We start from the raw sequence: 23,315 nt of genomic DNA on the forward strand, positions 1-23,315 counted from the left end.
TATTTTATTTTTAATAATCAGTTTATTTTGCTCTTTAGTTAGCGAAATTAATAAAGTAAAATGTGTTATTTTTGTCACAAATACAGTAGAGTACAGTATACACAGATAAGGTAGACAATACAACAAAGTTTCAAGCAGATATATTATGTGAATCTAAGAAACAAAGTACCTAAAGTAATAAGCGCCGTTCTAGATAAGAGATGTATAAATTGATAGGGCCTGCTGAGCATATATTCCTTGCGAGTTTATATGAATGAGATTTTAAAATCCGTCCTAAAAGCATGTGCAATTTGGAGTTCTTTGGGATACATTACTGCATAGTTAAAAACCTGGTTGCAACTCAAACACTCCGAATTACCATCGCAAATCACTTATATTTTAATGAAAATAAGAGGTTTTTTTGTTAATCTTCCCTCGAATATTATAGCAACACGGAAACCTAACACTCTTGGCAAATATTCACTTCGAAGCTTGAGCGATTCTTTATCATACGCTTTTTAAATTTTTTAAATCGCTATATCGGTTTATAAGCTATGATTTTTGCAACGTACAATGCCAAACGACCCCACTGTTCCGCCATAGTAGGCTATAGCAATGCTATCCGATTTTAATAGAACTTAGCAACTTTATTAATATATAAATTAAATTAATTTTTCTAATTCAATTCTTATAATTCAACAACAATGAAGTTTTTAATAAAAGTACATTTTTGAAGACCGAAAGGAGTTTCTGATATATTAGGCTAATCTTGATCAAATTTGGCACAGTTTTTAAAAACTACATCTATTAGAATGGCAAATATTAAAACTATTAAATAATATCTAAGTTATTGAGGAAAAATCACTCTTCGTGACTTTGTCGTTTATAAAAAATATAAACCAATTATATTTTTGATAGTTGTTCCGAATATCAGTTCAACGACTAATATAATTCATCTAAATCAAATTATCTTCCAAAATAATGATCAATTACCAAAACCAACTCGAAAACTCGTATTGCATTTTCATCTCCAAAGCACCAATTACTTGGCTTCAAAAATCTGTAGTTGTTTGTTATAAATCTTTTCTTCAATCAACACACAAGTTTTAAGTAGACTATAAACAAGAATACGAATAAGCATATTAATTATTAATTACTATTTAAATTTAACTACTTTGATTTTGTAGCTTGTATTTTATAAAAGTTTTTGCATTTCTGGCAGACGCAACGGGTCTATTGGTAAAATTAGTTTATATCTCTTCTATAAGAGATATAATATATATATTCCTTTAGCATCCATATCGGCTCTTTATATACAGAAAACAAAAATGTTGGGAGAACTAAAGATATATCCATATAAACGACCAAATTTGTAATATAAATTGCTCATAATTTGCATTTGAATAAATTTCAAAAATAACAAACTTGATTTAAATATATATTCTATGATTTGAAATAATGTTAAACCTTAGACTTTGGTCGAATCAGCATCTGGACTGATTTAAGAGATAAGAATCCATCCCAGTTTATGCTGTCCAGCTTGTAGACTCCATTTTTATGATATCTGCCATTGAGGTTGCTTAAAAAAAAATGGTTTATAATTGTTAATGTTATATAAATGTAAAATCGATTGGCTACTTACGCTGCGTAACAAAAGAATGTGAACCACCAGCCACCAGAATAGGTGACTGCACAATTTTGACTAATATAAGTGTCATTATCATTATCCCATGTAGAGAATTTCCTATTACTTTGCAATTGATTAAAAGCTGTACCGTTAAATTTTCCTAAGGATTCCAACAAGTATTTTGTGGCCTCATTGCCGACTCTAAAGTTATCATAACCGGCAAATTCATGAATACCATAGAAGTTCTCCATTTGTATGTGGAGTTCATATTGTTCCAAACTCGTAATGCGATTTAGTAAATCAAGCCCGATAAAAAATTCACCATTCAATTTGCCAAAACCATTGCGATAGTCAGACCAACTTCGATTAAAATTCTCACTGCCATCAAATCGCTTTTGTATAACTAACCATCCACCATCAGCAGTATCTCCATTACAGAGTCCAATGAAAGGATCGATTGTGGAAATTTGTAGCCTATAAATACCAGATGAGACGCCAATGCAGCCGGTTGCATTCTCAATTGAAAGATCCGAATGCTACAAATGGATTGGTACATATATTGTAAGCCATTCAGACTGAAGTTCAAGTTTTCCACTCACCGAATTATCAAAAATTTTGTGTGAGTTGAGTTCAAAACATCCAGCAAAGAGAACTGTTGCACTAAGAAAGACGAGCACACAAAGTGCCAACCCACCAAAGCTATTCATTTCGAAAGTTTTTCCAAATTGAGATAATTAGTATTTGTTATTTGGCACGTTAGACGCGGAGAATGCCTCAGAGACTTATGAGCAAAATTCATTGTTGGCTTTTTGGCATTAAATATATATTCGGTGATAAGCCCTGCGACGGCAGCATCGGCAGAATTGTGACTTATCTCTTATATTTGATTTCTATTTACTTGATCACCTTTGATTCAAAGATTCCGGTTTCTTAGTTTGCACACACAAAGAAAAATTACACATATGTTCTATATACAAAATACAGAGCAAAAAAATTATTTTTTTATAATGATCCTTTTCACTTTATAAAAAGGAATTCCAACTGAATTTTTCTTTTTTGATTTGATATAATGGATTCTACATACTCGTAGACATTTTTTTATTGATGCAGTGCAATAAATAAATGTACAGTAATAATAGGAGCAACAATTCTATATACAATGGCCAGAATAGGATGCAGGTCTTAGTGATGATAGCTGACAGCTGGAGCAGAGTAGGCGGCATAGGTGGCAGGGGCTGGAGCATAATGGACAGCGGGAGCGGCGGCATAGTGAGCCACAGCAGGAGCAGCCACGGTCTTGACCACAGTAGCGGGAGCGGCATAATGATGAGCAACTGGAGCAGCATAGTGGGCCACTGGAGCCACAGTCTTGACGACAGCGGGAGCAGCATAGTGAGCCACAGACGGAGCAGCATAGTGAGCCACAGATGGAGCAGCATAGTGAGCAACGGGAGCAACAGTCTTGACCACGGCTGGGGCAGCATAGTGGGCAACTGGGGCAACGGTCTTCACATAGTGAGCCAAAGGTTCGCGGTTGACGACGGCATTGAATCCATTGATGGGATCAGCGGTGTATTGGACAGTGCGTTTGTAGCCATCAGCATCGATCAGGGAGTACTCGCCACGGACCACATCACCATCGCGTTCCTCCACTTGAGCCTTATTGTCGCCAGTCAGCTTGTCATCGACACCATAAGAGAAACGGTACTGTGGATGGGGGTCATAGGGTTCCTCGGACTTGACCACGACCTTGTGGGCAACAGCCAAAGGAGCTGCGACTGGAGCCACTGCCTGATGGTAGGCCAATGGGGCATAACCAGCGCTGGCCACAGCCACAAATGCCAAAGCGAAAACGAACTGTAAGAAAGAGAGAGAGGGAGAGAGAGAGAATGAATATCAGCGGGTAATCCCTCAATGAATTTGGCAAGAGAAGGCAATTGGGGAGACTTACCTTGAAGGCCATTTTATATGGATTTGAGTGGTTTATAGTTGGTGGTTCTTTTCAGAAGTGAACTTGATTTGCGAATGATACATTTCTTGACACAATCGTCAACTTTTATAGTAAATCTGACTTGGCTGTGGCTGTTGGTGTTGCTGCTGCTGCTGCTAGTTGCTTGTTGCTGGCAGTGAATGTTTCGCGGTGACAGCAAAAATTGTTAATGTTTTTCGACTTTGATTGTCTCGTATTTGGATCGTACTTGAACTTCCTGTTCGAAAACGTTAAGCTCTGTGGGTGTGCAGTGCGTACATGAATTTGATTTGATTTAATTCGATTTGATCTAGAATCTGGAGAGGTAGAGAGAAAGATCCTACTTGGCGAAAGGTCAGTGAACATGAATTGAGGGTGTGACCACAGTGAAAAAGATATGGGAGTTATGAGAATGGAACATTATATTTCTATTTAGAAATACAATTCTTTATAATATTTTTAATGTCTTTAAGTGAAGCGGTATTAAAAATATTCTTTAGAGTCTGCACATTTAGACTCTAAAGAATATCTTTAATAAAAAAAAGTTTCTTATAAGTTCTAATTATATTTTAAATAATAAAAAAACTTTGTGGTAGAGTATAGAGTATTCATCTAACCAGTGACATTTTTGTCTATTTATCACACATTGAACAATTCATAATTTTGTAACTCAGAACTGGAATTATTATGTAAGCTTAAGCGAAAAGATCGCCTTAATTGATATGTAAAAAGAGTCAATAGATTGTGACCAAAAGTTAACCATAAAAAGAATTTCAACTCTTTTCTACTTGCCAATGAAAGTTTTTACAGCAATATTAGATAACATAAGCCCAGTTCAATGAACTAGTGCGAAATATTCTTTTTAACTTACTAGCTATTGTAGAAAGATAATACCTTCAGCTTATTTTACTCTACATCATCGATATTGATCTAATTTAAAAAAATATATATCAAGGTCACTGCAATTTCTGCCCACCCAAGTATCTTCCATTAATCACAAGCAGACCAAATATGCAGCTATTAGCGGCTGCAATCATTCCACTTAACCCTCTGATACGTGGGCACAGCAAAAAGGAAATCCCCAAAATCCTTTCTAAATAATTGGCCCATTGGCAATCGATTGCGATTGCAGCTGCGCAGCCTCTCGGCCAGTACGACAATCTCTTCGATGTCGATTGCGTCTGCGGTGACTGAGCGCTAATTTTGGGCCATGATATGCAGAAGGCCAACGTTAAGCACCTTACCACATATATGCATGATCGAAAAATTGGCTATCGAGGAAAGTGCATACAAGTGACTATAAATACGGCAGACCCCTAGCAGAAACCATATCATTCAGCACTCAGACTCACTTCTGTAAAGAACATGGCATTCAAGGTAAGCTGATACAGAAGATTTCATATACAGATCGGTGGTATTAACTTTTATTCTTTTCGCTTTTGTAGTTCGTTTTCGCTTTGGCATTTGTGGCTGTGGCCAGCGCTGGTTATGCCCCATTGGCCTACCATCAGGCAGTGGCTCCAGTGGCAGCTCCTTTGGCTGTTGCCCACAAGGTCGTGGTCAAGTCCGAGGAACCCTATGACCCCCATCCACAGTACCGTTTCTCTTATGGTGTCGATGACAAGCTGACTGGCGACAATAAGGCTCAAGTGGAGGAACGCGATGGTGATGTGGTCCGTGGCGAGTACTCCCTGATCGATGCTGATGGCTACAAACGCACTGTCCAATACACCGCTGATCCCATCAATGGATTCAATGCCGTCGTCAACCGCGAACCTTTGGCTCACTATGTGAAGACCGTTGCCCCAGTTGCCCACTATGCTGCCCCAGCCGTGGTCAAGACTATTGCTCCCGTTGCTCACTATGCTGCTCCATCTGTGGCTCACTATGCTGCTCCCGCTGTCGTCAAGACTGTGGCTCCAGTGGCCCACTATGGTTCTTATGCTGCTCCAGCTGTCACCTACCACCATTAAACTTCCATCTACTATAACTTTTGTTATCTGTTCTATTAAAAACTATGAATATTTAATTTAAAATTCAGAAATCTTTTTCTAAGAGTTGTCTAAACCAATTTTCATAGTAATCCTACCAATCATTCCAGCCATGTCTAAAATTGGCGGATGCCAAAAGCCATTCATAGTCAATACGTTATCGAAAACATTAACAATAAGTTTCCCCCTCAAATTGTATCCGGTTCTTAAGGATCTGGCAAAACGACCAAAAAGAAGAAAAAAAACCCACATCGAATGCTTAAATAATACAAATCATTAACATTAACCGATTATTTCCATTCGAATCGCTCTCACAATTAAACCATTTCTGCTCAGCGACATTGAAATTCCAAACGTTCAAATTCGATTTTTTCTTTACTTTTTGTTATTCAATTTCAATTAATGCTCCATTTGTTACACCTTCCCAACAAATTTAACAATTTAAGCAATTCAATTGGCGCTAAGCAAAGAAAATTAACTAATCCTATCAGCAAATAATTAATCAAAACAAGCCCTTGCCGTAATCTAGTTAACCTCTACTAAACGAAATACTGAAATATCTGAAGGTACTTGTATGTCAGGGATTCTAATATCTCTCAAGATCAGAGTAGCACGTGGTCATGGAGTTTCCGGTTTTATTGGTCAGTTAGCTGTATCTAACGGATTTAATTTTTGTTAACTGACTTCTATTTTAAGCCGGCTCTTTTTTCGCCCATTTCATGACGTGGTTGATTTCTATTGCCTTTCTCACTCTGCAAGCAATTGAAACTGGTTTGGCGCCTGCCCAGACGCACCTCAGACGTCGATTGAGTAGGGGAATTCTTAACTCTCTAGCTCTTTTATGGTTTCCATAATGATTGGATAATGAGTAACCAAATTTTTTAATTAATTTGTTTTATTGAAATGCTCGCAAAGTGCAAAATGCTAAAACTTTCGGTGAATTAAGAGTTAATTGTGAAGCAAACTGAAATCGAAAGGAAGTTGCCAAGGGGTCAATGAATTCTTGAGAATATCAGGAAGCAAATGTAGCTAAAATCATCGAGAATAACTATTTTTAGGGACATTAAAATTTGATTTTTAATTTATTTTGCCCTTGCTTAGTTTGATTAACCTTAATCCATAATGAATAATTAGCTGTTGAAGTGTTTGATTGATTTTGAAGTTAGTTGGACTTTATTTTAATATAAATTGTCTATTAAAATATCTATGAATATTTAATTGAACACTAAATGCTATATTTTAATTTAACGTACCATGTTATTACCATTAATTTATATAAATTTATATGAACAGTAACTTGTCCAGTTTGACCAACTTCATCGCAGTTGGGTTTTGATGCATTTTTGTATTTTAATCTTTTTAATGTTGGAGCTTATGAACCAGATTTTAGGGTTTTAATCATAGAAAACCAAACAGGCAGAAAAAATGCATAATAAATTAAAATTTAATCTGGTATTTAGTGATATATTTGCATTCGTTGGTAAAAACAATTTCTAAAACAGTAATTGTGCTCTTTTAAAATGAACAATTTATTTGATTGAAATTTCTTTAGCTTGTGGAACTCAATTGTTTATGGCTCATTGAAGAACAAAGATGTGTTGAAATATTATAATAATATTATTGAAATCTAAATTTACGTTATTTTTTTTACGTTTCTTGGTCCCCATTGGGACCATTAAAAACATATCTCCCGATTCATAATCACCCAGACCAAGAAGAGCATATCAAGGGCTGTTTTCCTCAATTTCCCCAATATAGTTTATCACTGAAACTTTTTTTTAAAGAATTTTTTGTACATAACTTATAATTTGCTGGAAAGACGTGTAAATTTTTTAACCGAAGACGGATACCGTTTTTTAACCGAAATATGTACATAAATCGCAAAACAGAAGAGAAGAAATTTCAAGTTTTTCTTTTAAAAAGTTCATATTGTTGGGTAATTTTCAAGTTGACCTCGAGCCATGATCAATTTATCATAAATCATAAATTATGATTTTTTTGTATTCTACTTAATCGTATTAGGAACTGCATTAGGAACTGCCCACGCTGTACAATTAGTGTACAGCTTTTTGCTTCAAAAAGGACTACCTAATAAGTAATAAAAAACTGGTTAAGTCCTCTGCAATAAATAAAAGGGTTTATAAGTATATCCTTAGAACTGTCATTTGAGAATTAAAATAAAAAGTCACTTATTGATAATTGGTTCAAAAAGTCTATGTTGGTCTTAATGTTTTCAGTTAACCCGAAAATATTTTACAAAATTCAATACACATATTCACATACAGATAAGAATCTAACGCTATTCAAAATATAAGCAGAACTGTGTTTCTTTCTTGAGTTTTAAACACAACTCCAATTAATAATTATTTCGCAGAATATATGAATAGATTACTAATTGAAGGCATTGTAAAGTATACAAATGTTAATTTAGTTAAAAACGATTTAAAAATTAATCCGGCAAAGTTTTCTGTTTTCTGGGTAACTAAAGTTATTGAACTAACAAGCTAAATAATTAAATAAAAGCACAAAAAGACAGCCAATAAAACTATAAAAAAGTAAACAACAATTGGCACGTTCAATATACGAATCAGTTTGGATAATTCCCCAATCAAAGTCCGACCCTGATATTTTATTTTCTTCAACTTTCGATTTAAGTCTATCCGATTCTACTTTCATTCTCGTTTGATACTTTTACGACTACATTTAGAAATGACCTTTAAAATGAAATTCTTTTCACAATTTTGGACAATTGTGGCCAATTGTCAGAGATATGTACATGTATATATATACAGGTGTGTAGGTTACTATGCGGTATTTGGTATTACATCATTTGGCAATTGACTGACTGGTTAGTTGGTTGGTCGATTGGGCTGAGTTGAGTCACTTTTTGTACGTGAATAGTTTTGTTCAACGGCAATGACTCTGATGATCATCATTATCGTGATGATGATTGAGCACTCTATCTGCTATAATAAAGGAAAAAGCTCCAACTGAAACCTAAAAGCTCTAAATAGCAAATTGTTACAAACCCAAGAGGCAGGTGGGTAAAACGTATGTAAAATGAGTAGACAACTTTTTTTTTGTGGGTCAAATGCAGTAGGAGATATATAATAATATAAGAGTATGTGTAAATTTGTATGTGTGCATGTGTGTGTGTGTGTGTCAAGTGCATCGATCAAATTTATTGGGTTACTTACATGACTTTGATCTCTTTGGAGTCGAATCGAGTTGCTCGCCTAAGTCTTTTGTTGTTTGTGTCGGGCTCTTTCATTCACAACAATAGCGAAAACAAAAAATGGGTGTGGCCTCGTGGGTGCAAATCTCCCAACATGCAAATGAATTAAAAATTGGAAAAAAATTACGGGAAAAAATTGAAAAAAATGTTGATTTTTTTTGGTTTTTTTTTGGTTTTGTGTACAAAAAAGTGAAAGAAAGGCCAAACATTTTGGTTAACCCACAAAAATTTGGAAGAAACATTTCGTCTATAAATACAAATCCATGAGGTTGTTCAATTATTATTCAAATCACAGCGCTTGAAGAAGGAGGACAAAGTTTCTTTGGCAAACAAAATAATATACAAAAATGGCTTTCAAGGTAAGTTATTTTCAACTTGGCTTAACACAGTTCACCTAAAAGATTTTGACTCATATATTTGAAATGTTTCCTCTTTTTCTGTAATTAGTTGGTCGCTTTCGTTTCCTGCCTGGCTTTGGTCTCGGCTGGACTTATTCCCATTGAGCAGCAGCTCCATCATCAACATCAGGAACAGCCCCAGCTTTATCATGCCGCTGCTGCTGCCGCTCCCCAGGCTCAGCATGTCGTCTATCAGCAGCAGCCACATGGCTATGCACATGCCCATGCCCACGCCCATGAAGTCTATCCCGATGATCCTCATCCCAAATACAACTTTGCCTATGATGTCAAGGATGCTTTGTCCGGCGATTCCAAGAGCCAAGTAGAATCTCGTGATGGTGATGTTGTCCAGGGTGAATACTCGCTGGATGATGCCGATGGTTTCCGTCGCACTGTGAAATATACTGCCGACTCTGTCAACGGTTTCAATGCTGTTGTCCATCGTGAGCCCTTGACTCATGTGGCTCACAAGGTGATTGCTACTCCAGCTCAGTATCATCATGCTGCCGCCGTTCCCACCACCATTGTCAAGACTCCAGTTACCTATGCGGCTCCTTCCCCAGTCCAGACTTATGTAGCTCCTGCCGCCTACCATCAGCATGAAGCTCAACACGAACAGGATCAGCACCAACATCACTATGCCACCTATGAGACATCCGCCCCAGCTCATGAGACTCATGACTACTATCATCATCAGTAAACTGAGCCACTTCGACTTGTCTTGATCTGATAAAGAGTATTAATTCTGTTGCATCTCTCTCATTCGGCAATTTCATTTGACATTTATTAGTTCTTTAAGCTTTCATTACCTAGTTCTATTGTAAATATTCTTTAAAATAAATTGTTACAAAAATGCTACAAAAAATCAATTGATTTTAACATTTTCATTCCATTACTGTAAAGTAAAATCGTTTTCTCATCTTTTTCTTTATGGATTTTGACGATCAATTTCCTATAAAAATGCTTCCTTAGTATCTAGATTTAAAGGTTTTTGCTACGACCAACCGTACATAGATTTCTCTTCCAAGAAAAAGCTTCGCTTCCTATTACTTATTATAATAATTTACTTTAATGTTAAAGGCACGTACATGTTTAAAAAACTTTGTAAGTTATATATTTTATTATTTTTGCCATTTATGTTTGTATAAATAATTGGGAACCTAAGAGAAAGCAGTTTTTAATGTGTAAAAGTTTATTATTGCAATTATTATTTCTAATACTGAATCAAATGTACATTAACCTTATAAAAATTTATTTTAATTATTAATTCTTTTTTTGAAATTATAAAAACTCGAATAAAAGGGGCCATTTATAAAGCACATAACTTAAACGACAAACCCCAAAAAAGGGAAAACTTTTTTAAAAACTTAAAAATCAGAAAACATTGGAAATTTTCAAAAGAAGTCAAGAGGGGGAGAGTGGGCAGCCTCATGAAGCCTTTTTTCATCTTTCAATTTGACTTCGATAAAATATATTTACCTAAAAAAATGTCCCATAATAAATTCTTTTATTCATTTAAAATATTTTTAAAATCAACTAGGAAATTTGTGTTAATGACACAAATACAATTCCATAAATTAAGAATTTCTTTAGAATATCTTTTAGGCATATTAACTCTTAGCAAAAAGTTATAAATGGAATTTCATTATAATAAACACATTTAACCATAACAATTTAATTTAATTGGATTGTATATGATGTTGGTATTTAAATTATTTGAATCCGTGTTTCCCTGATTGGTCATGTTCAGGCGTCAGCAATTCAAATGTGAATTATTTAGCCGCGGACCAAGACCTAGACCGGTTTGGTTTCGGGAACATGCTTTGGCTTAAACCTAAAGAAAAAGCGCAAAAAGGTATCCGGTAGCAACAAAAGCATTTTTTTTTCTTTTGTTTTTTATTTCGGTTTTTTTTTTTTTTGCAATTTTAATGTCGCACACAAATTGAATGTCAAATTACTTGAGACACAATTCGCGTATTGGTTTCGGTTTCTGTTTCTGTTTCGATCAAGTACAAGTCCGGCAACTGGAGGAGACTCAGAGTCTGTGAGTCCGACTTGCTCCACATTTTCCCCCCACATATGAACACACACACACACAAACACAGAGATCTAACGCAACATTGTTGAGCTGTCCAAGAGCTTTGACTCGAACCACTGCGGCGGCCTTTCGCTCTGCATTGTATGCTCTTTAATAATACTGATGTAAATAATGGGCAACCTCGGTCGCAGCTCATGACGAGGAGTATAAAAGCTATGCGGAGTTGCTAATTTCTTATCATACTGCACTTGGCTTTCAATCCACATACAGTACCCAGTCTCAGTCACACAACTTGCATTTCGAAATGGCATTCAAGGTGGGATACTCGGACACAACACAGGATATCAACATACAAAGCATAACTAACTGTATTTCCTTTTACCAATTTAAATAGTTCATCGCCCTCTTCGCTCTTATCGCCGCCGCCAACGCCGGCATCCTGCCCGCCACCCAGGTGTACCATGCAGCCCCCGCTGTGGCCACCTATGCTGCCCCCGCAGCAGTGGCTCACTATGCCGCTCCAGCTGTGGTGAAGACCATTGCCCAGCCGGTGCTCGCCAAGGCTGCTGAGGAATACGACCCCCATCCCCAGTACAAATACGCCTACGATGTGCAGGATTCTCTCTCTGGTGACTCCAAGAGCCAGGTCGAGGAGCGCGATGGTGATGTGGTCCGCGGCGAATACTCCCTGATCGATGCTGATGGCTTCAAGCGCACAGTCCAATACACTGCCGATCCCATCAACGGTTTCAACGCCGTCGTCAACCGCGAACCCTTGGTCAAGGCTGTGGCCGTGGCTCCAGTTGTCAAGACCATTGCTCCAGCTGTCGCCCACTATGCTGCCCCCGCCCCAGTTGCCCACTATGCTGCTCCCGCCGCAGTGGCCCACTACGCTGCCCCAGCTGTGGTCAAGACTGTGGCTCCAGTTGCTCACTATGCTGCTCCCGCTGTGGCTCACTATGCTGCTCCCGCTGTCGTCAAGACTGTGGCTCCAGTGGCCCATTATGCTGCCCCAGCTGCCTATGCCACCTACCACCACTAAGCAATGCCATTTTGCTAGACGTGTCGACTGAATCTGATGATCAATGAATTTAGCCTAATTTTTGTTGCCAATTTTAAAATAAAACTCACTTTATAATATAAATTACACTGTGTGAAAGCATTTATTACATGGATCACCTATGAGATTTTGAAGGCATGGTAAAACCAAGAATAGCTGACTCTCAAAACTCCAGGACTCCAATGGCTCGTACACTGTTGCCATTGGGTGCCAAGCAATGAAAAAATGAAATGTAGGCCTCAAAATATACAAAGTTGTACATTTGAAGGATTCAACAACGATATTTAAAATAAATACCATTTTCGACGGCGAAAGAATTGTACTTTCTTACTCCGAAACTTTGAAAATGCTTGCCAATATGGTTTGCAATCTAAACTGCAATCTAAAACTAAAAATTTTAAATTTCACATTTTCTTTGGCTAAAGTTTCGTAATAGATATAGATTTTAAGTATGCATATGTCTTAAATTATCGTTAACCAAACGAACATGGGTTCATGGCTCTTGAAGGATGTTTTAGTAACTATAAAGTTATTCTTGGGTTTACTATGTCTTAAAAGCATTAAAAGGCCCATATAATTATCCTTCATAGAGTCCTTACTTGGCACACAACATAAAAAAACTGTGCAGTCAATAGTGTAAGAGTTATAATTGTTTATTATTTTCTCAGCTTTTATATCAATTCATAATGGATGGCTTAATATTTAATGTTTTTCTAAAATGCACGTCTGGTCGCTGCCAGCTTTTCAGAACGGAAGAAGGTATCACCGTTGTCTCTTTTAAAAGTCAGGGATTTATATGTAGCGTACTACAATAGTTTACGAGCCCTGATGAAGCAATTGAAGAGTTCAAAATCCATGTTTATAATTTGAGAAAAGGTTCCAATGAATGCAATAGAGCATTGATTATCAGAGGGAATATTTTGAATTAAATATTTAAATAAAATCGATTTTTATTTTACTGAGCCTATCTACTGAACTCGCTTCTCGCTTGCGACCAAGCAAACAATATACCAACTCTTGGTCGCAAGGGCGATCGGCATCAAGCTCTCGAAGATGGGTTTTTGGCTTATGAAGGATATTCAGTACTTTCCTGACAAATTTAAGAGTCACTTATTCTTGGTTTCACCATGCCTTCAAAATCTCGTAGGTGATCCATGTAATAAATGCTTTCACACAGTGTAATTTATATTATAAAGTGAGTTTTATTTTAAAATTGGCAACAAAAATTAGGCTAAATTCATTGATCATCAGATTCAGTCGACACGTCTAGCAAAATGGCATTGCTTAGTGGTGGTAGGTGGCATAGGCAGCTGGGGCAGCATAATGGGCCACTGGAGCCACAGTCTTGACGACAGCGGGAGCAGCATAGTGAGCCACAGCGGGAGCAGCATAGTGAGCAACTGGAGCCACAGTCTTGACGACAGCGGGAGCAGCGTAGTGGGCCACTGCGGCGGGAGCAGCATAGTGGGCAACTGGGGCGGGGGCAGCATAGTGGGCGACAGCTGGAGCAATGGTCTTGACAACTGGAGCCACGGCCACAGCCTTGACCAAGGGTTCGCGGTTGACGACGGCGTTGAAACCGTTGATGGGATCGGCAGTGTATTGGACTGTGCGCTTGAAGCCATCAGCATCGATCAGGGAGTATTCGCCGCGGACCACATCACCATCGCGCTCCTCGACCTGGCTCTTGGAGTCACCAGAGAGAGAATCCTGCACATCGTAGGCGTATTTGTACTGGGGATGGGGGTCGTATTCCTCAGCAGCCTTGGCGAGCACCGGCTGGGCAATGGTCTTCACCACAGCTGGAGCGGCATAGTGAGCCACTGCTGCGGGGGCAGCATAGGTGGCCACAGCGGGAGCTGCATGGTACACCTGGGTGGCGGGCAGGATGCCGGCGTTGGCGGCGGCGATCAGAGCGAAGAGGGCGATGAACTGGGTGAATTGGTAATGCAAAATGGAGCAATTGTAGTTTTCAATGTTATCGCGGGCTAAATAACTTCACGTACCTTGAATGCCATGTTTTTTATTTGAGTTTTTGTGGTGCTGCTGTTGCTGCGATTGTTGGACTGTGATGGCTAGTGGCTCTACTTGGCTTTTATAGTTACATATGCCGGTGGTTTCTTTGCCATGGTCTCTGCCCTCCCGCGTAATTAGTGCAATTCATTTATGCTAACCATTTGTATGGAAACTGTAGCATTGAGATCGAGATTGGGTCTCAGCGCGTGTGTGTGTGTGTGTGTGTGTGTGTGTGTGTGTGTGAGTGTGAAGCCAGCTCATTGTTGTTCGGGTATCTGTTGTGTGTTGTCATCCGAATAAATTCAATTTATCTAAGGTAAAAGCAGCTACCTGTAAACCAGTTTTCCTTTTTTTCGGCATTGCATTAGTTAGTGCGATATTTGTATGGCTCCGTGTATTTTAGCTTATGGAGTGAATATCTTTTATTAATCCAGAAGATATGCCAGATCTTTCTTTATTCTTGGTTAAATGATTTATTTCATTTGATCTTGACATTTTCATAAAATCTTTCTTCTTTTCACAATGCAAGAAAATGTGGGTCACTTGTCCATAGACTACTAGATTTACTTTTGATTTAATTTCGCAAAATTAAAAATAGTGGAAATCCAATAAATTATTTATGTGGCTTATGTATTTTGATTATTTAATGACAAGTGCAAGAACTGAAGACGAGAGTGCGTGACTAGTTTAATAAATACCCCAAAGCCACCCAAAAGGTAATGCCAAAATGGAATTCCAATTAGGTGTCATCAATGTCATCCAATCGACTATATAATCGATGGTCAATCAATTGGTAAGACATTCAGTCTTTGACTTTTGTTTAACTAACTGAAACCATCCTCCTCAAAAAATGGCTTACAAGGTACACAAGTGAAACCCAATAAAGGATTAAATATTTAATTGGTGTCTTTAAAATTTACAGATTGTCTTCGCTTTGGCTCTGATCGGTGTGGCTAATGCTGCTGTCCTCCGCACCATTGCCCCCGCTCCTTTGGCAGTGGCACCTGCACCTGTTCTGGCCAAGACCGTCGAATTGGAAGAGGTGGATCCCCATCCCCAGTACTCGTACAGCTATGGCGTGCAGGACGCTCTCTCCGGGGACAACAAGGGCCATGTGGAGGAACGCGATGGTGATGTGGTTCGCGGCGAATACTCATTGATCGATGCCGATGGCTTCAAGCGCACCGTTACCTACACCGCCGATCCCCTGAACGGTTTCAATGCTGTCGTCCGCCGCGAACCAATTGTCGCCGTGGCTGAACCTTTGATAAAGGCTGCTCCAGCTGCCGTTGCTGTCGCTGCTCCTGCTCCAATTATCAAGGCTGCTCCTTTGGCCGTTGCTGCTCCAATTGTTCGCCAATCTGCCCCTCTTGCATTGGCCACTCCCGTCGTTAGATCTGCTCCCTTGGCATTGTCAGCTCCCATTGTCCGTTCTGCACCTCTGGCAGTGGCATCTCCAATCCTACGTACCCCCTTCAGATACACAGCAGCTCCCGCTTATACTGTTGCCAATTTGTAAATTGTTAATCACCGATTTCTGTTGTCTATTTTTAAAGAAAATTAAATGTGATTGTTTTAACTCTTAAATTCAAATTGCTTTTATTGATAAATTGATTACTGGCCACTTGATTTTCATTTCAAAAATGGAAAGAACATTTTGAGATCGGTCCAAGGAATAGGAAATGACACAAATTCATTTTATTTAATAACTAAGACTAAGACTAACCAAGAAGGATTTCAGGCTGGCATCAGATTTATATATGTCAGGATGATAAAATCTATAGGTTCATAAATTTATAATTCAATGGAACTCTTTAGAACGTATATCTTTCCCAATTGGTTTTTGCTATTTTAGCTATTTTAGACACCCTTTATTGCAAGTATTGGATTAGCATTCTGTTTCTTCTCATACTAAGTAAAAATTTCTTTTAAATTGCTAATCACAAAGTTATATGTCATATATTGGCTTCTGTAAAGATCTAAAAGGCCATTTGAGCACTAATAAATGAATTCCGCATACAATTTCTATTAAATGTTTCCTAAGGTCTCTTGGCGTATCGAATTTCAAGGCAGAATAGTGAAAGCGGAATGAATAAATTGCCTGCGGTCAGCATTTGGTTATATATTTTGCGATATCCAACAGAAATTACGTACGACACTAATCTCAAAGTACATTTACAGGTTTATTGCATAAAAGTATCAAGTGTGTGTGGGCCGTGTTAATAAAATATTGAAATAATATAATAATAATAAAAAAGTGTGCCAAAATACTATATTTTTTTGGTTATTAAATCGTTTTTAAATTCGCTTGTTTTTTTTGCATATAAAAACCTGTAATAATCTGAGAGCAAATCATTCAACAGACGCACTCCGTTAAGCAAAGTTTACCCACATTCATCACAAAAACTATTCAAATGGCTTTTCAGGTAAGCAAAAAAAATCAAAGGAATATGAAATAGATATACATCCTTTTGTATCCTTTTAGTTTGTCACCATTCTGGCTCTTGTTGCGGCTGTCAGTGCTGGAGTTTTACCCGTCCAACAGGTGTATCATGCCGCTGCACCTGCCCAGTTGGCAGTAGCTCATGCTCCAGTGGCTGTGGCCCATGCCCAACCGATTTATGCCAAACCCGATGATGAATACGATCCCCATCCTCAGTATAAATTCGGCTACGATGTGCAGGATGCCATTTCTGGTGACACCAAGAGTCAGGTGGAGGAGCGCGATGGAGATGTTGTGCACGGCGAATACTCACTGATCGATGCTGATGGATTTAAGCGTGTTGTTCAATACACTTCGGATCCCATCAATGGTTTCAATGCCGTTGTCAATCGTATTCCCTTGGAACATCAATTGAAGACTGTCGTCAAGACCGTGGCTCCTGTTGCTGTTGCCCCCTTGCCAATTGCCTACCACCAACATCACTAAAATGCATCATTTGAATATGTTGGCCAATCATATTAGTTGGTCAAACAGAAGACAGAATAAAATTGTTGAATATTTTTAAGCTGAGAAAAAACTTGAGTTGAATTGAATTTGGAACACCCTTCATTTCTTTGGCAGTCAATTAGTGACCACCAAATTAAGCTTTTACCTTGATCATCATCTGTCTCTGTCTCCCTCTCTCGCGTACCCATTCTTTTGACCATATAATTTGGAAATCACTTGCCGACAGTAATAAACACAGATTACAGTCTTTTAAATTCATTTTTCCACAAAAAGATGTTGGTTCTCTCCCAATCATTTACACCAATCAATGAAAATTGAAGGAAGGGAAGGGAAGGGAAGGGAACACATACAAACCCAAAACCTGTTAAGGTCAATTCAATTTTGAATTGCAACTCCTTTCGCCAAGTGCAATGTATTGGAATGATTAACGAGACATTTTGGCCTTTAAATTGTTTTCCCTTATGTAAATCGGACTGATAGCAGCTACCAGATATAAATCAAGATTTTCGTGAACATATGCCAGGTCATATCATGTCTCTCTGCCTCTTTCTCTGTCTCTCTCTCTCTTTATATGCAAATAGTGAGGGTTAAGGTCAAAGTCAGGTTTTTTTTTATATTTTAATGGCTAATTACCGTTGACTGAAGTCGGCATTGTTTTAACCAACCATATGAAGGTATGTGGTCGGTTCCCATGTTTAGCATGTTTGTCTTTCGATTAAATTCAACGAGGTGTCCCATAAACAAGAGACACAACGAGAGACGGCAAAGCAACAAGGCGAATTACATCAAAGCTCGTGTTGTATGTCGCACGTAAAAACCAAATGCCTGATAAGCCCCATTCACACTGAATCTTCAATTAACCACTCTGCGGTAAGTCTAAACAGCCTTTAAACGTATTTCATTGTCGTCTTTCTTTTTCCGTTTTGTCCGCATACTCTTCATTCTTGTCCCTTTTTTGTGTGTTGGAGAGCAATTTAAAACATTTTATCTGTATTTTTCATACCCTTGCAAAAAGGTATAATTTATATGGTCAGGAAAAGTATCATCGAACATCGAGATCTGTTATAAAAATAAACGACTTTTCCATGTCCCATATGAATATCTTCTGGCTTAAGTTTGCTGTCTTCTAAAGAGAAAAAAATGGATTACACAAATACTTGTAAGAGTATGCCAACTTCGGTGTAATTAAAGTTAGCCCTGCCCACTGTTTTTTTGGTCTTCTCACGTAGCTTCTTCGCTTCACTCGTTGGCTGATTTATTTAACCATTTACTTTTACATTATTTCATTTTTATTGGTGGTTTCCTTCTGTTGGTTCTTTCTTCTTGGCAGCGACCTTGAATAAAGTGATAATGAGAGTGAAAGTAAAGTAGTTGAGTGGTTTGTGCGTGTAATGATTTTTAATTTTCTTCCATAATGTGAACTAGTTAATCAGCTTAATTTGAACTCACGATCCACACACTCAAAAGTAGCTTTTTTACTCTTTGTTGTGGTTTTTCCATTTAGATGTATTTCAAAAATCAGTAAATAACCGCCTAATCGTTTGTCTTGACAATAATAATGACATAATAAAGCAATTTTAAACCAATATTTACTATGAGAACCAAAGACTGTAAGACTAAAATCGGTTTCGACAAGGGCTTGAAAAAGCAAAATTTGATAGAAATGTGGTCTTTTCAAATAGTTTACATTAATTGTATTTCAAATTATTAAACAATTTTTGTAAACTTTATCTGCCTCTGTCAATTATCTAATCATTAATCAGTTTCTTATCACTTTTAAGCCCACAAATTAGCTAAATAATGTGTCCAACTTATAAGTTGGTTCCTTGTCTTTTCTTTACAATCTTATAAAGATTTGCCATGTTAAAGGAAATACTCGAATTTTGTATATTCTCGACATCAATTTCTTTATTCAATAACAACTAACGGCAATTATCGGATCGGATTTGACCTATTGTGGCATATTTATGTTTCTAATAGGCATACGAGATAAGTGGCGAAGCGAATTGGGTCTTGACAATGGCTGGGCCGGCGGCAACCAGTGGAGCGGCAACAGCAGCTGGCGCAACAGTCTTCACAATTGGAGCGGGGGCAGCGGCATAGGTGAAGGGGGCAGTGTAGGCAGCAGCAGCGAAGGCAGGAGCAGCACGGACAACGGGAGCGGCCAGAGGGGCAGCAGCCACAACTGGAGCAGCACGGACAACAGGAGCAACTGGAGCTGGGGCGGCAACAATGGGAGCGGCAGCCACCAAGGGTTCACGACGAACAACGGCATTGAAGCCATTGATGGGGTCGGCAGTGTAGTCCACAATACGGCGATAGCCATCAGCATCGTTCAGCGAGTATTGACCCTGGACGATGTCACCGTCGCGGCTCTCCACTTGGGTCTTGGAATCACCGGACAAAGCGTCCTTGACATCATAGCCGTAGGTGTATTGGGGATGGGGATCGTATTCCTCAACCTGGGCGACGGCAGCCAAGGGGGCAGCAGCGGGAATGAGGCCAGCGCTGGACACGGCAATGCAGGCAGCAAAGAGAACGATGAACTGTGTGGGTGAGGGGATGGGAAAAGACACAGGTTACCAGTTAGTTTCACGATATTCTTTTAGATTTTCACTTTGGATGAGACACAACACTAGAATGATTTACGAGTCCTTACTTTGAATGCCATTTTTGGATTGATTTGGTTTGTTTGGTTTTTGGGGGGAATGGTAGTTGCTCTAGATACCGTAATTGGTTTTGAACTGATTTTGAATACCATCCAACTGGAGCTTTTATACCAAGCCGATGGCCAACTGTGTGCACTTGCGTCACAAGAGCATGGCGACAATATAAAGTACATCAAGACTAGAAGCACTAAGTATGAAAGGGGCGTGAGAAGGTGGTTGGGGGAGGGGAAGGTGATAGCCAAGGCTACAAAAAACAGACGAGTGACAAAGCCACAACGACCAGACACGACGACGATGCCATATTATAATGCCTTCTTGATTGAATTGGACGCACTCGAGCCGAATTAATATTGGCCTCAGACAACATTCAGAAGCTCGCACATACCCGAACGTGCATTTCGATCCATGATGATCGCCTCGCCCCATTTGTTATTTCGCTTTCGAATAGTCTACACTATTATTAAACACTCTAACTATCGAATTAATGAAGGGGTATATTTCTATTGTGAGGACTTTTGTAACACTTTAGTGATAACATTTTCCGCTGCTTCAAGAAGATGTTTATCAATCGTAATAACATTTTCCACTGCATCAAAGAGATGTTTATCAATCCACATTTGACTTGGATAATTTTCAGCAGAATTTAATACACCAATATAAGCTCTGTAGGGTATCGAGTAATCGGATCTCTGACCTAAATAACCCATTTTAGTTTGTTTTTGTAACAATATCGTATGCAATGCATGCGCAAATGCATAACAACGGTTTTTTATTTTTTATTTTTCTTCATTTTCAATTTGAATGCAACAATTTTGGTGGCTTTTGCCATTGTTTTTGAGGAGTCGGGCTACCTTGCCATGTTATTAGCTCAGCAGCTAGACGACCTTAAATACACACACTTACTTACCTTTTGGTGCTGAGTGGTGAAGCGATCCAGTTGAACGTTAATTGGATTTTAAAGTTTAAGTTTATTGTTTTGTCACCTGAACTTCCGAATGGCCACCCCATAGTCACAAGGCTTCTGCAGTTTACCATTTCAATGTATAGACCAATAAAATCTACTCAATAGCTAGATGTCAATCAATTAGATTCACTGTTATAAAATAGAGAACTAATATTAACCCTCTACTAAATATTTGGCCAAAATCAGTTTGGAAAGATTGAATTCGGTCTTTTAAATTCAACCTCTCCAGTTGCCCATCCAAAAAATTGTCCTTCTCCTTTGTGAATATGTCTTGGCCATTTTTGAAATCAATCGGATTCCTTATCACTATAATATTAATTAGGTTTATAAAATTATGAATGAAAATATTTTAAATATTTTATTGAAATTTGAATATATCTAGAACACATATGAAATGGCTTGAGGATGCGATGTATGATGAAGAGAAGTTGTTTTCACTAATGACGTCACTGGGACATGATGCGTTAAAATTGCTGGAGCTGGGGCAGCATGTACAACATGAGCAACTGGCGAATGATGATGAATTATAGTAGAAGGCGAAGAGTATGATCTAACCACAGCTGCCGCTGGGACATAAGACTTCAGGACAGGCAACTTTTTCAAGGGCTGCAGCTGCAATGGTTGGACTTTGGTTGCAACAACTTTCGGTATAATTGGTGCTGACCCAGAGATGGGTTCACGTCGAACCACAGCCTGGAATCCTTGCTCAGCATTGGCAGTGTATTCCACAACCCGTCGATAGCCATCGGCATCGTTAAGGCTATATTGGCCCTGAACACGGTCGCCATCGCGTTGCTCTGTCTGAGATTTAACATCGCCTGTCTCCGCATCTTGGACATCATAGCCAAAGGAATAGCGTGGATGGGCATCAAACGTATCCTCACTTCCTACAGATTTCACGGGCAATAGTCCGGCTTGGGTGTAGGCCAGGAAGGCTATGAATATTATCAGCTGATGGCATGAAAAAAAATCATAAGCTTAAGTTTGTCATCCGTTGCATTATATTCATATAAACTTACTTTGCTCCACATAATTGCTTAAAGGTTTCTTCCTGTCACTTGCTGGCTTACTACACAAATGAAACCTGTGCCCGACACTTGCTTTATATAGCCTGACCCAATGCCACAGTTTGCATGGATCTGGACCTGGACCTGTTATCGTTCTGTGAGACAAGGTCAGGCCACCAGTCTACTCCGCGCCTAATTGAGGTTGAAATGCAGGCAGCAACTTTATCAGACATCGACAGGTTTTTCTGTATGTTTCTTACAATTATTTTTGAACTTGCCTCAGGGGCAAGTACTTACTCCTATCACCATAAACAAGTCAAAAGTGAGTGGATTCAAGGCTTGACTTTTACCTCTGCTTAGAACAAAAAGCAACCAAACAGAAACTCATTGTTTTGATATTACTAAAGACTCAAACAATGTATTAGTAAGCGAATGTGTTCAATGCTGTGGCTAAGGTTAAGAATTAAGGTTAGATGGCAGCTGAACCCAAGACATTCATGTTTTATAAAATTAATTATACGAGCCTAAAAGTATGCTGTAAAAATACATGCAAATACATGCTGAGCCACAAAATATGTAAATACACCTAGACCCCGCTTTGCGTCGTTTCGTTTTGCGTTTTTTCGAAGTTGCGTCGCTGCTTTATTAACACTAATTTTCACTGTGCGTCGTTATATTCTCGTTGTTGCGTTGTTTAACTTTTTTTTTCTAAATCAACCATTGTGGCAACGCCAATATCAACTTTTACCAACATTGCCTTTGAATTTTTGGCAGTTTTACGTTTTTCAACATTGACATCTAGCTTACCTACTTCTGTTTATAATTGCGTCTTGATATCAAAACTCGGGGATGGTTTAGTAGAAATGTTCGTAGAACAGTGTTTAACCTCCAAACAAATTTCAAAAGCGATGGGTCTGATTGACGAAGCAATGGAGAATTTTTATAAAAAACGATCCTGACAATGACAGAAGTTTTAAGGTATCCCAGGCGGTAGCTGCAAACATCAACTGCTACCAAGAAATTTATTTAAATTTACAAAAAAAAGCTATTACCCAAACTCTGGACAAATTTTTGGTGAACGAATCCACTAAAAACTCATAAAGATAAAATAATTGAATAGGTTATTTTGATTTAATGGAAGCAGTTTTTTTTAATGAATGAATGCAATAATATTTTTGTTTTTAAATGTTTACTTTGTTCAATTTTTCTTTCTAGAAATTAGTATTTTCATAGCTCGGGAACCTATCTTTGATCTTTCCATGTGTTCGTGGGGGGGCGGAAGGATCCAAATGAAATACAAGGAGTTGGCGGGTGCCAATTTCTTCAGTTTGTGGTGAGCGAGTGGTGAATTAAAACGCACGAAAAACTTCGGTTAAATAAACGTAGGTTTTATTATTTATATAATATTCACA

At 38.4% G+C, this 23,315-nt stretch overlaps 9 protein-coding genes across 9 annotated transcripts; 5 read left to right on the forward strand and 4 right to left on the reverse strand.

The window, feature by feature from the left end:
* Positions 1–2,652: 2,652 nt before the first annotated feature.
* LOC111518342 (larval cuticle protein A3A) lies at positions 2,653–3,668 on the reverse strand. Its single transcript, XM_015177438.3, has 2 exons — positions 3,558–3,668; positions 2,653–3,463 (listed from the first exon to the last, which is right to left on the reverse strand). The coding sequence occupies exons 1-2, from the start codon at positions 3,567–3,569 to the stop codon at positions 2,789–2,791; spliced, it is 687 nt and encodes a 228-aa protein (XP_015032924.1). The 5' UTR covers positions 3,570–3,668; the 3' UTR covers positions 2,653–2,788.
* Positions 3,669–4,922: 1,254 nt separating this feature from the next.
* On the forward strand, positions 4,923–5,548 carry LOC6646992 (larval cuticle protein A2B). Its single transcript, XM_002070762.2, has 2 exons — positions 4,923–4,952; positions 5,021–5,548. Exons 1-2 carry the CDS (start codon positions 4,941–4,943, stop codon positions 5,546–5,548), a joined length of 540 nt encoding a protein of 179 aa, XP_002070798.1. The 5' UTR covers positions 4,923–4,940.
* A 3,600-nt stretch (positions 5,549–9,148) lies between these two features.
* LOC6646991 (larval cuticle protein A3A) lies at positions 9,149–10,045 on the forward strand. The gene is made up of 2 exons (XM_002070761.2): positions 9,149–9,160; positions 9,249–10,045. The coding sequence occupies exons 1-2, from the start codon at positions 9,149–9,151 to the stop codon at positions 9,897–9,899; spliced, it is 663 nt and encodes a 220-aa protein (XP_002070797.1). The 3' UTR covers positions 9,900–10,045.
* Positions 10,046–11,493: 1,448 nt separating this feature from the next.
* LOC6646990 (larval cuticle protein A3A) lies at positions 11,494–12,368 on the forward strand. The gene is made up of 2 exons (XM_002070760.3): positions 11,494–11,553; positions 11,632–12,368. The coding sequence occupies exons 1-2, from the start codon at positions 11,542–11,544 to the stop codon at positions 12,277–12,279; spliced, it is 660 nt and encodes a 219-aa protein (XP_002070796.1). The 5' UTR covers positions 11,494–11,541; the 3' UTR covers positions 12,280–12,368.
* A 1,134-nt stretch (positions 12,369–13,502) lies between these two features.
* Positions 13,503–14,323, reverse strand: LOC6646989 (larval cuticle protein A3A). Its single transcript, XM_023178725.2, has 2 exons — positions 14,304–14,323; positions 13,503–14,229 (listed from the first exon to the last, which is right to left on the reverse strand). Exons 1-2 carry the CDS (start codon positions 14,313–14,315, stop codon positions 13,582–13,584), a joined length of 660 nt encoding a protein of 219 aa, XP_023034493.1. The 5' UTR covers positions 14,316–14,323; the 3' UTR covers positions 13,503–13,581.
* A 790-nt stretch (positions 14,324–15,113) lies between these two features.
* Positions 15,114–15,838, forward strand: LOC26529454 (larval cuticle protein A2B). Its single transcript, XM_015177489.3, has 2 exons — positions 15,114–15,175; positions 15,236–15,838. Exons 1-2 carry the CDS (start codon positions 15,164–15,166, stop codon positions 15,830–15,832), a joined length of 609 nt encoding a protein of 202 aa, XP_015032975.1. The 5' UTR covers positions 15,114–15,163; the 3' UTR covers positions 15,833–15,838.
* An 853-nt stretch (positions 15,839–16,691) lies between these two features.
* Positions 16,692–17,333, forward strand: LOC26530275 (larval cuticle protein A2B). The gene is made up of 2 exons (XM_015177533.3): positions 16,692–16,739; positions 16,799–17,333. Exons 1-2 carry the CDS (start codon positions 16,728–16,730, stop codon positions 17,240–17,242), a joined length of 456 nt encoding a protein of 151 aa, XP_015033019.1. The 5' UTR covers positions 16,692–16,727; the 3' UTR covers positions 17,243–17,333.
* A 1,816-nt stretch (positions 17,334–19,149) lies between these two features.
* LOC6646988 (cuticle protein 19.8) lies at positions 19,150–20,334 on the reverse strand. The gene is made up of 2 exons (XM_002070758.4): positions 19,923–20,334; positions 19,150–19,809 (listed from the first exon to the last, which is right to left on the reverse strand). The coding sequence occupies exons 1-2, from the start codon at positions 20,103–20,105 to the stop codon at positions 19,237–19,239; spliced, it is 756 nt and encodes a 251-aa protein (XP_002070794.2). The 5' UTR covers positions 20,106–20,334; the 3' UTR covers positions 19,150–19,236.
* Positions 20,335–21,235: 901 nt separating this feature from the next.
* On the reverse strand, positions 21,236–22,954 carry LOC6646987 (pupal cuticle protein Edg-84A). The gene is made up of 2 exons (XM_002070757.4): positions 21,916–22,954; positions 21,236–21,847 (listed from the first exon to the last, which is right to left on the reverse strand). Exons 1-2 carry the CDS (start codon positions 21,925–21,927, stop codon positions 21,275–21,277), a joined length of 585 nt encoding a protein of 194 aa, XP_002070793.2. The 5' UTR covers positions 21,928–22,954; the 3' UTR covers positions 21,236–21,274.
* Between the last annotated feature and the right edge of the window lie 361 nt (positions 22,955–23,315).

Source organism: Drosophila willistoni, chromosome 3R (genome assembly GCF_018902025.1).
Source record: "Drosophila willistoni isolate 14030-0811.24 chromosome 3R, UCI_dwil_1.1, whole genome shotgun sequence".
Taxonomy (NCBI): Eukaryota; Metazoa; Arthropoda; class Insecta; order Diptera; family Drosophilidae; genus Drosophila; species Drosophila willistoni.

Excerpts from the sequence above, each read along its gene's own strand:
- LOC6646988 (XM_002070758.4), bottom strand. The coding sequence starts at position 20,105 with ATGTACTTTATATTGTCGCCATGCTCTTGTGACGCAAGTGCACACAGT. Across the intron at positions 19,810-19,922 it reads ATCCAAAAATGGCATTCAAA|TTCATCGTTCTCTTTGCTGC; the intron begins GTAAGGACTCGT and ends TCACCCACACAG.